Source organism: Trichosurus vulpecula, chromosome 7 (genome assembly GCF_011100635.1).
Source record: "Trichosurus vulpecula isolate mTriVul1 chromosome 7, mTriVul1.pri, whole genome shotgun sequence".
Classification (NCBI taxonomy): domain Eukaryota; kingdom Metazoa; phylum Chordata; class Mammalia; order Diprotodontia; family Phalangeridae; genus Trichosurus; species Trichosurus vulpecula.
The window spans coordinates 23277158-23289500 of NC_050579.1; the positions used below are offsets into that span (position 1 = coordinate 23277158).

The 12343-nt window shown below is 38.9% G+C and overlaps 1 protein-coding gene across 19 annotated transcripts in view; it reads left to right on the forward strand.

Moving 5' to 3' along the window:
* Positions 1-12343, forward strand: part of GTF2I (general transcription factor IIi) — a 94622-nt gene that overhangs the window by 57476 nt on the left and 24803 nt on the right. For all 19 annotated transcript variants that reach the window (XM_036767720.1, XM_036767730.1, XM_036767732.1 and 16 more), the window contains 4 exons: positions 6639-6737; positions 8582-8647; positions 10708-10891; positions 12083-12141. In XM_036767720.1, the coding sequence (XP_036623615.1) occupies positions 6639-6737; positions 8582-8647; positions 10708-10891; positions 12083-12141 (408 nt within the window). The remainder of the gene's footprint in view (positions 1-6638; positions 6738-8581; positions 8648-10707; positions 10892-12082; positions 12142-12343) is intronic.

Genomic DNA, 12343 nt, shown 5'->3' on the forward strand with positions numbered 1-12343 from the left:
ACAACCAACCACCTTATATGATTTTCAGCATCCGTATTTAATGTTGTTGGAGCTTTCCCTACAAGGGCAGGGAGTTCTTCAGTAGTTCAGAAGAGCTTGGATTTCATCCATTAAGGTACACCTTCATAGATGCTGATCACAACCAGCCCTTTATGGTTTTGCTTTGGCCAAAATGTATTTTGGTCTGGTGACTGACCTTAGATCATGGGCTCCTCTGAACATAGCTAGTCCTTTGAGGATAGGCTGTCCATCACCAGAGGGCTCTTAGAGCCTTCCTCAGATTGACCTGCTAGAGCTAGCTATCTCCTGGATTAGCTAGTCTTAAGTATGTGAGAACACTCATATATTGTTTATTAGTTCTAACATCCAGATAGCACTAGTTTGATCAAAGTGACAGGTCAGAATTTAGCTGATCTTTGAAAATGACCTGTTCCAAAAGTTGGTCAAGTGCCAGCCCTTGTGTTGGCATTAGCTAGCCAAACCAAATTGCTGACTTAAGCAAAATGGTTCTGGACACTTGCCAACCTATAACTGATGTCAACATGAGACGGTTCCGACAATGGCCATTCTAGCTCCATACATGGAGTATTTGATTTTTAAAACCTTAGAATGTTCTAAAGCCTTATTATATTTAAGAAACAAATCATAGTCTAGTAGCTTATTAATTACTTATGAGAACTTATTTTTAATAGCACTTTTTAAAAAACTTTTGAGAGACTTCATCAGATACATTTAACAATAACAATATACTGTCCTTCATATACAAAGTCACTGTCAGTGAAGTGTGTCCTTTGATTTATTTTTCCATTAATGAGAACAAATATGTACTGATGTCTTGTCTTATCTCCCTGGTGACCTCTGACACCCATTCCTGCAATGATTGACCAGCCTTTCTAGTGCATTTGCCTAAGAGTAGAAAAAAAGTGACTGCATACTTCAGAACCACCTTGTGATGGCTTTGTCAGAGCTGTGCAGTCATACTCAAGGCCATGCTTTCTCAGGTTAACCAGAAAGAAGCCCCTAGTTTGGTTAAAACTTGAAGAAGAGTCACGTCACACTCATTGTAGCTAGGGACACTTGGAGTCCCATTATTCCTATCCTGGTTAGTGGTAGTATGTTAAAAACTGACTCTTGTCGGGGGTAGTTTCCATCCGTATTCCTTCAGCTCTGTGAGGTGGGATAAGCCGACAGGACGCGTGTAACAGGCATCACTACATTTGTGATGGGCGCCCTCATCCTGGAAGGCTTTTGTGGTGGCTCATAGTTAGGATGGATATAATTGTGTTGTTAGTTGTTGAGAATTCTGTGTTTGTTGTTTCTACAGCTGCTGAACAATCAAGGAAAGACACAGCCAGTTGGTTTTTTTTTAAATGGGAATTTCAGAGGATTTCAGACTTTGAGAGCAATTACAGTGGAAAAAATCTTCCATTTATTTGAAAGATGCAGGAAAAGTATGAATGAACAAGCTAATATTGATTGTATTTGTGATGATTACAATGTCAAGTATGTTTCACTACCATATGTTACATTTTGCATTTCATTTTAATTGATGTTAACTTAGTGTTTCTGTGCCACACATAGTATTGGGATCTTGAAGAATTTGATTATGTTAAATATGAATAGCATGATGGAAAGGGAAAAACTTCTCTTGCTCTGCTAATGTGAGTGTATTCTGACCAGAAAGTTCATCATGGAGAGAAATAGTCTTTAAGGCAGAACAGATGTATTACTCTGGAATCACCCTCCAGGTTCTTTCCTGGCTGTGGCCCAATTACAGATTTATTTGAGTAATCTTGAAAGTAGGGAAGTTGTTTCTTTGGACAATTTTAATTCTATACCTCCATCCCCTCCTTTTTCTGCCTCTTTTCTTCAGGAAGATAATAGGACCTAAGGATGTTGAGTCAGTGTCAGTGGAGACAGTTCCATATGAACCTTTGGCCCTAACTCATTCCTGGTAGCTCTGTGCTCCTGTCTTAAATTATGAAAATAACTCAGTAGTGACACTTGAAATCATCACTCATCAGAAAGTTGATATTCCCCCCCCTCCACACACACACACATTTGGTGAAATAGAATTGGATAAGAAGTCTGGAGATCCAGATTAATTCCTAGGATTGTCATTCTCTTAGCCACGTGACTATAATCACAGCCCTTCTCTTGGGCAGCCTCAGTTTGATACTCTGTGTAATGGGTGACTTAGATTTAGGAGAGATTTCTTTGGTCACTTCCATCTCCAGATTTCAAGCTGAGAAAATAAGATTCAAGAAATATTTTACCTCAAAAAGATAGTTATCAGCTTTTGGGGGGCCTGAGAATGTGAAGATTTTGTTTACTGTTTACAAAAAATCAGTAGAAAATTAAGTTAAAAGTATACTAAAAATATCAGAAGGGTGTGTTCTAATCTGTTTCTTAACATTCATCTGTCAGGCCTTTGAACTGTGAGTATGAATAAATATGAAAAAATGACTGACTGAAAAGTTGGAGTTTGAACAAATTGAACCATATTTTAATTTTGCTTGTGTGCCTCACCTGTTTGAAAGTAACACAATCATGCTGAGGAATACTTTGAAGTGGCTGAATTCTTGTTTTTCATTACTCAAGAGTTGATGATAGTTTATTTTTGGCTTGGAGGAATTTGTGGAAATCTGCATTGTTTTTTTCTCATTTCAAAACAGGCTACTCCCAGTACTGAGATACCACAGGTGTCATAAAAAACCTGAATTTGACTATTCCGAGGGTCAGGCCTTTGGAAATTTATGCAAGAGAAACCAGCAACTTCTGGCCTTTTCTGAAAGAATTGAGAGATTGTCTAAGTACCCAAGTTGTGAGAGTGCACCATCAACTCTTGTTCCTAACAATTCCTGCTTTGAAATGCTGATAAACATTCTGAGGGAAAACTTGGGATTGTGGCTGGTACTAACCAGGGGAGTTGTGGACTTTTAAATTTTAATATGGACAACTCGCCTTTGACTAATACACATCAAATGATGAACCATTAGTAATAAATTGATCTTTAATTGGACAGTATAGTTTGAGCAGTTAGTGACTCTAAAGAGAGCTCTCCAGGGAGTAAGGAAGACCTGCATGCTGTGCCCATCTCTGACACGTGCTAGCTCTTGGACCAAGGGCCAGTCATGTCACTTCTCGGCCCAGCTGAGTTCCCAGGTGATGATTACAGATGAGTTGCCTATCCATAAAGGAGTTGTATAATCAACCTTCAGGGATTTATTAAGCAACTATTATGTACTTGGCCTTGTGCTAAGCACTTAGAAATACAAAGAAAGGTAAAAACCAGTTCTGCTCTCCCGCAGCTCCCAGTCTAATGGGAGAGACACCATGCCAACAAACTGTATGCAAAGAAGATACAAACCAAGAAGCTGAAGGTCATCAACTCAAGAAAGGAGCTAAGCATTAAAGGAGGTGGGAAATGGGTTTGATTTTTGTTGGGTCTTAAAGGAAGCTAGGGAGACCAGGAGAAAGAGAAAGAATTCCAGGTACAGGATAAAATGCCTGCAGGCTTTAAACACCCAACAGAAGATTTTTATACTTGATCTTGGAAGCAAATGGTGACCTACTGAAGTTTAAGGGGGAGGGGGGAGGCAGTGAGAATGCATCATCAGAACTATTGTAGAAGATCAATTTACCCGGGGGGTGGAGGTTAGACTGGAGTTGAGGAGGAACTGGAGCCAGGGGTTCCATTCCATGCTCAGTCAACAGTTCAGGTGTGAGGTGATGAAGACCCATGCCAGGTTGGCAGCAGCGTCAGAAGATGAGAAGATGTGCACTCAGCAGGCCTTGGCAGTAGATTGAATGGGGAGGTTGGGGGAGGCAAAAGAGAATGACATCTAGGTTGTGAGCGAGGGTAACTGGGAAGGATGATGGCGCTCTTGGCAATAACAGGGAAGTTTGGAATGGAGGGGAAAATAAAGTTCAGTTTTGGACTTGTTGAGTTAAAGGTGTCTTGAAGACCTGTGATTCAATAGGCATTTGGAGATGCGAGACTAGAGGTTAGGGCTGGCCAAGTAGATGGAGAGTCATCAGCTTTGAATCCATGGGAGAAACAGTAGAGAGGGAAAAGAGAAGAGAGACAAGGACAGAACCTTGGGGACTCCCAGGATTAGTGGGTGGGAGATGTTTCCCAGCCCCTAAACACCCAAAATATCATCGGGCATTTTATCATCATTCTTCCCATTGTAGCACGTGTGAACTTTGGGTCTCTCGTCCTTTTCCAAGAAGTCATGATGCCACCAACCATGTCTGTTATTCTATGATCTTGTCTTAGGCCATCCTGGATATGTGTTTTAGATCAGTGTATTTGGGGTATCTGTCTACTTGAGCTCATATTCCTCTCGAAGGTATTTTAAATGAGATAAAGTATGAGACTGTGGGGTAAACTGGTGGGCAGCTCTAGGTGGCAAATGTGGTTGTTCTCATGCCCTGCATTTTTTTCTTTCTTTACCCAGTGGCCAACAGACAGTTTCCTTTTCAGAAGAGTTGAAGGGAGCCCACGGAAAGCTCTTCCTCTTCCCCTTGCCCACACACCTATTTCTTGACCTCAAATTGGAGCTAATTTAAACCTGAACGGAGAGTTCTGTGGTGATCTCGGGCTGTCCTGCAGCTGTCATTTCATTGTCCTTCTGTCCTTTGTGTTTCTTGGAGTTGCCATTTTCTGAGTTCTGAACTTGCAGTAGGCCATTTTATGTCTTCTAGTTCCCCCCAGGCCCCATTCTTACCAAGTTACTTTAAATTTATAAAAATTTAAACTATTACCATTAAATTATAAAATTTTTAATAGGTTAGAGGTTTTAGGAATTTTAGATTAGATAAAGACCCTTTTAAATGTTGAGATGACCTTTATTTTAAATTTCGCCTCATTTATTTTTAAGGATTATTTGTCCCAGTGAAGGTATCTGTCTGATTCTTGAATACTGTTAACTTTCCTTTAATCCACCAAACTGGGAATTTATAAAAAATGCTTTTGTTCATCTGAAATTGCTGTCGGCAAGGGTGAAATATATGTGAACCTAAAGAACATTTGTGTTCCTTAAGTGTGGGAACTCCCTCTTCCCTCTATGCCTTGGTAGTTGTCTGAGACTTAGAGGGGAGGTGGGGAATGCTGAGGTCAGGGAGGCTCCTCAGGGGGTGTCAGGAAGAGAGAAGGTGAGGACTGGGGAGGGCAGCCCTGCTCCCATGTGATAGAGGACCTACCTACTGAAGGTTACCAGGACTGTCAAATTGCAATCATTTCCTTTGGAAATGATTCTTAGAATCTCTTTCAGTGATGGTGGAGATTCTCTTTTTATTTAATATTTCAGGTTGGAAACTTTTTCTCAGAAAGAAACCTGATGGCCTGCCTTAGTGTATTTGAGTGGTTGTCATGTGACCATGAGATTAGATTTATTTTAGGCCATGAATGGGACATTGGTGGGACTGTGTAGGCTTAAGTAAGGAAGAGAGCTCTCCAAAAAATGAATGTGCTGCATTTAGAGATAAGGAGCTCTTTCCCCATCCCTGAAGGTCGCATTTGGAGCCTGCTTTTGTTGCCTTGTCCTGGTTATTAGTGGAACAAAGCTGCCCCGGGAGGGCCTTTTTACCTCTAAGGAGGATATACATTTGTTCTGTTTATTCTATATTCATTACTTTTTTTGTGACTTCTAGGTCATTAATTCTTTGTCAATTAAATACCACTTCTGTTTAGTTAACAAATTTGGTTCTATTTGTCTTGAAAAAGTTAAATTTGGTTTTATAGTCATGTTTTATGTAGAACTATCATCAGGCACTTTATATGCCTGTTATCCAAAGTGCTTCATTCACACCTTGTATAAAGTTCTGAGTACTTGGCCCCTCCCCACCCTCACCCCCCAAAACACTTTGGGGCTTTTTGGAGGTAAGGGAACAATAGACCTGATGGAGAGCAAAGGAATCCCTGAGGCCTGAGTGAGCCTCGTGCCAGGGGCTCAGAAAGTTGTGAACCCCATCTCCATAGAGGGATGTGAACTGGAGCCTTCTAAAGGACAAGGACTTAGCTCCAGTTACTTTAAACATTGAAGTAAAGGATTTTCTGGCCTGGTAGGAAAACATTTGTGGTTTTCATTTTTAAAATGAGAAAAAGTGATAGTGAAATGGTAAAATGGATACCGATACTACCGATATCCCTACTGTGAAATTTAGTCTGCTATGCACAAGTTGTAAACTTGGTCATTCTCTCCGAAGGTTTCTTTATGGTCTGCCTCTTTTCAGAACATTCATCTGTTCAGCAAACAGTAACATTCAATAACAGTGCACAAGAACTCCCTCTGATGACTAAAAGATACTGATGTTAGCTTTAGTTGCCCATCATTGTCATCCCCTATTTTTGTTATACTTTTTTGGGTTTGCTGTTGGGAAACTAGATTTGACCATGTCACCATTTAAAAGTTTACAATCTTGACTCGGGAAAATTGGAGACTGTGGGAGCTATAAAGTTGTGAATTAGGAAAAATAAAAATACTATTAAAGGTGCATTTGAAACCACTTCAAAACAGTAGCATGTTTTCCCATGGATTGACAGTTTTTAAATTGTGGACCCCTTTTTATTATCCTTCGATTTTTAAATTTCTGGACACTTCCAGCAATGACTACTCCCTTTTCCTTTTAAGATGACGACTATTCACCACCCAGCAAGAAACCAAAGAACACTGAGCCAGTCAATGAGGCGGCCAATGCTGGAAAAAGAAAAGTGAGGGAATTCAATTTCGGTAAGCTTTATATTAGAACACTTAAGTGATTTTCCTTTTAATTTGTTGTCCTTTGTTTGTGTTTTGGGGAAAAAAGTGGGTTGTGGGTGGAAAATGTGTAGAATTCTTTGAACCACACATTGGAAGTTATTGCTGCAGAATAATCTTTGGAAAACCAGCTCCAGTATTCCCTCCCATCAGAGACACAAGAATGTCCCCATCTGTTGGAGCGCACTTTAGGCATAAGAAAGCCTTTTTTTTTCCTTCTGAAGCATTTGGAGGCCCCTAAAGGCAATTGCTTCCTACTTGGTAGAAATATGTTTTCAGAATCTAAAGTAGAAGAGTGTGGACATTCACACATCTGACATAGGGAGGGGGAGTGAGAATGAAGGCCAAGGTCCCTCTTGCTCCTCGTCAACGGCAATGATGGTGATCAGAGCTGGCTCCTTCTCATGGGGCACTGAGGGGGACCACTGTGGAAATGCTTGAAAGAGATAGACCAACCCCTGTGGGGCAAGCAGCTTGGTGAAGGATGTCCGCTCAGGCTTATATGGGACCAGTCACAGACCAGTGACTAAGTCACACGGAGCAAGTTGTCTGCAGGGCACTTGTGTGCCGATGCCTCCTGGTAATTGAGAAGGACAGACAGCTCTCTCTGGGAAGTAGCACAATCTCCTTTGGGAAGAGAGCGGTTAGTGTGGCCTTGAGTTGTTTTGTCCATTTGAATGGTAATCTCTGGACTTAAGGCAGTGTGCTTTGTTAAGCATACATACACCAAAAGTGGTAGCCAGTGCTTAAAACTTTGAACTGACCCTATTTTTAGTAGAGATTCGCCAGGAACTGTGGCAAACTTAATATTTTTCTTGGCCCTGAATCTGCTTCTCTTAAATGGTGCATTTTACATATAAGTAATAAGAGTTTTTCATATGAGTTCTTTATGATTATCAATCTTAGGTCTTCATCAGGTTTCTTGCCCCAAATTACTTGAATTAGGCTTAAATTTGGTGGTGGAAGGAAAGAAAGGCATTATAGAGTTGTGAAAATGCAGCTACTCCCAAGCCTATTGGTTTTTCCTCTTTAGCATTAAAAATTGAATTTGGATATCTTTGCATTGTAAGGCCCCAGTGATAGCCCTGGTGTCAGAAAATGTCATGGCTCCTTCATTTGAAAAATTAATATTCTGAGTGATAGAAATCTTCCCATAAAACTTTAAAACCATTTCTGCCCTTTGCCATTTCCTCTGTGTATGTAATTTCTAGATACCAAATGCTTTGCTTCTTAATAAATGACACCCCTGTTAAGTGACTGAAGGGAAACCATTAGTGTACTTAGCATAACATGTTTTTGTGTTTTTTAAATGTTTTGGCATTTTTAACAAGTTTTGAAAGAATATTTTAAATATTTCATCACTTTTTCTTCTTACTGGAAATTACTATGTATTAACTAAGTAGGCCACATCATCCTTATAGTTTTAAAGTACATTAGCATAGGAAGAAAGACATAGTTTAAAATAACAAAGAAAACTGGCCTGGGAGTTATAAAATTGGGATCTAACTTTATTGTCCCCATGAAACCGTGGGCATTTGAAACCTTGTACTGATGCCATAGTCCTTTCTACCTGCATTTTTCAGCTCCAGTGAGGACTTGGGCTGATTTAGCACAGAAAAATAAGAGAACCTATGAGAAAGTACTGCAGAAATCCTTAGTGTTAGGGGGTATCATTTTAATCACATTCACCTTGTTAGGTGACTGCTTCAGGACTAGCTCCCTCCACATCTGAGGGAAGGGATTGTGCATCTTACTCTACAAGACATGGTTAGGGGCTCATTCTCTCCTGTTCTGATGTAGCATTTCTCCATTTTCAGAGAAATGGAATGCTCGAATTACTGATCTACGAAAACAGGTTGAAGAATTGTTTGAAAGAAAATACGGTACGTCTAAGCTGCACAGACTGATTTGTATACATAAATCACCTTGCCACTCCCCCCACCCCAATCCCTTTGGCTCTGGCAGGACTGTGCCATTTCTTTTTACCTTGTGCTGTGCCTCGCCAGGGCTAAACCTGAGAATCCTGGCAGATGGATCTTTATTATATTTAGAAGGCCAAGTAAACTGGAGTTACTGGCCAGCGCATTTCCCTACCAAGTTACTTGGGCTGCTTCCTGTATTGGATAAGAGACTGGGAAAGATGAAGAAAGTTCATTGGAGAGAGTCTTTTAAGGAAGAAAAGATGCAAATGTCTTACTGGTTTTACTGTGCCAGTGTGAAGACACTTAAGAAACAGCAGCTGCAGCATAGTATTTGCAGTGTTCCCCATTTGAAAGTTTCCATAGCCAGTCTGATTTGTTTTAGCATTTTCTAGTCAGAAAAATGTTTCTTTTGTGTTTAAGAGTATAACATGCCATTAATAGATTACTTTCAGTATGAGGATATACTTACCACATGTATAATCTGTTAGTACTTGAATGTTTGAAATGAAATTCTGAGCTAATGAACTAAGCCATTTTGTTTTTTAAAAAAGTTTCTTTTACTTAATCAACTTGTCTGGTGTTATTTAAATAAATTTTTTTCAGCTTAACCTTTTGAAGACTTTAAAATTTCATCATCTTTATGGAAAATAGTTTACAGTGTCTCCATAATTTCTTAAGTTCCAGGTACCAGTCTTGTCCTTGTTGAGGGCATTGAAAATCAAAACTTATGACTTGGCTTCATACATAAGTTTTGTGAAAAGCAGAAAAAAAATAATTCATTTGCTATTTTTGTTTCATTTTTCTTTTCAGATCCTACTTCCATAAATTCAAGTAAAACTTCAATTAAACTAAATTATGATAAAAATTAAAATCTGTTCTTTGCTTGATAAAACAAGACAATTTAAAGTATTTTAAGTGATTTTTCTTTTTTACTAACAAAGTTGTCCTAATATATTGCAAGCTTAAGGTTATTTTTAAAACATCCTTATATTGGAGGGTTTTGTAGTATTTTTTTTCCCCAGATATGAAAATAGCCAGTAAAGGATAACTAACCCCTGTTCTTCTAAAGCTAAATTGGCAATTGAGGTATTGCATTCTACTCAGACGTTTTGAACACTGTCAACATCTTGATGAGTAAATGTTACCTTCAAGATATTTCTATTTGAAATAAATGAGTTATATGAGTGTTAGCAGTATCTGATGCAACTGCCTGCTCAGTAACAAAGCAGGAGAGTTGATATAAGACTTAAGAACACTAAGAGCTGGTACTTGTGAAAATCTCACTAACCAGAAAGCTCTTGGCATTGTAGAAAATTAAGGAAAAGTCTGGTGTGATGACAGTCATACATGGTTGGCCTCTTGTAAAGAGCATAATGTGCATATTGGGAAATATATTATCTGCAAGGTGGTTTTTTTGCATAATAAAGATTATTTTTCTGTTGCTTATTTCAAGGGAAAACAAATTAAGGGCATTTACATGAACTCTGAATGTTAAGTGTAGGAACTGCTGTATTTATTTTAATGGTTGGTAAAAATAAGATTACCAAACACATCTTTTGCATTTTCTAATAAAATATTAACACTTACCCCGATTCTTCATTTGCCAGTTGCTAGAGGAGGTTCACTATTGCTTTTGCCCCATTAAGAAAAAATAAGCTTTTTGTAAATCTAAATACTAAAATGAATACTTGTACTTACGTATCTCCTCCAGCATTAGCCTCATGTAATGGTACTTTAAATATACAAGCTGGTTTGCTGTTCTGGTCCACATTCTTTAAAAGGTAAAATTTACATGGTACTTAGGTTTCAGCAGAAAACTTGGGCTTTTTCTGCTTGACCCCAGACAGAATACCAAGTTGTTTTTGTATAAAAACCACTAAAACAAATTATTTGGCACTGAATAGGCTCAGCCTCTTTATATTCCCCAAAAGTGCTTGATTGCCAATCGGCTTGTCTTCCTTTAATGTCTGTAAACAGATATGTGTTTATACATTTTGACCTGAGTCTCTTTTTCTTTAAAGCTCAAGCTATAAAAGCCAAAGGCCCGGTGGCCATCCCTTACCCCCTCTTCCAGTCTCATGTTGAAGACCTGTATGTGGAAGGACTGCCTGAAGGCATTCCTTTTCGAAGGCCGTCTACCTATGGAATTCCTCGTCTTGAGAGGATATTGCTTGCAAAAGAGAGGATTCGGTTTGTGATTAAGAAGTAAGAATTGTCTGGAATTATATATTTCTTTTTAGTCAATTACTGTAGAAATCATTGCTGAAAAAAACTGGATCCGTATTTTAGAAGGGCTCTTTTGTTATAGTAGAAAGACCCCTGTATTTGGATTCAGTTGACCTGGGTTCAACTCCGGGCCCTTTTGCCTATTACGTGCTTTTCACCTCAGTTTACTTATCTGCAAAGTAGGGCTAAAACTATTTGTACAGTCCACCTCGTTGAGTTGTCACTAGAACCTGATGTTAATGCAAATAAAGTGCTTTCTTAGTCGAGCCCTTGTACAGATGTTGACTCTCAGGACAGAAGAGTATGGTCATTACTAGATGTTCTTTGCGACAAAGATGGATCTACATGTTTTGCTTACCCAGAAGGCCGATTTTCTAGGTTAACGATGGAGACGTAGATGTGGGGTTCTCTTGAATATATCCCACTCTTTCTCTTCGACCATTTCAAACCTCATCTGTTCCTATTAGCATTTCGTGTTTTGTTCTCCACCATCTTTAAGGTCTGTCAGACTATTTCACTTACTCATAATGCTTAAGGATGATCTCTTAGCGTAAACGACTGAAGCTGTGATGGAGTTTTATGTGAAATCTCATCTTCATTTCATACCAGTAATGTGGCATACAAGTCTATTTAATTCATCCAAAGTCTGAGCCTGAACAGATTGACTCGGTAACTATTTTAGGCGACAAATCACTGATTGTGAGGGGTATCTTATGGAAATAAGCCAGGCTCAAAAGTGCTTAGTTAGAACTTGACTCTTGAAAAATATTGCCGAGCACGTGTCCTGACATGATAGGGATGATAGAGTATTTTCCTGATATAGTGAGAACATTGAAATACATGGGTAGGTATAGAGAAGCAAAAAAAAATTATGAGCAGAATGAGACATTTTTAGGTCCTTTTGTTGACACCTCCTTATGCCATAAAGAAAACCTTGTCTGGTGAGGTTGTCTGTATGATCTGGACATTTGTGAAATGGTATGATGGATGAGACTTAATAATTTACCATTTGGATTTATTGCTTTGTTCAGCCATCTTGAGTTGTGTCCACTTGGGCCTAAGTACTAGGACTCCAGATTGTTTCTTCCATTACTATCTGCTTTGACAATTGAATACTAATTAATTTGGTAAATTTGACTTGTTCATTAGTTATTTCTTTTCACCTTTCAGGCATGAACTTCTCAATTCAACACGAGAAGACTTACAGCTAGAAAAACCAACTTCAGGAGGTCAGAAAGTATTTTTGAGCCTTCATTTTCATGTATTAGTGAATAGCCAATATTTTGAATAGTATCCTTGTTTGGGTCTATCTATTTGATGTATTTGCATACAATAATGTCTCATGTGTTGCATTTCCACCCTAATTTAGATAAGGAAATACTGAACATTTATTAAACTCTCCCTGTGTGCCAGGCCCTGTGCAGAGTGCTA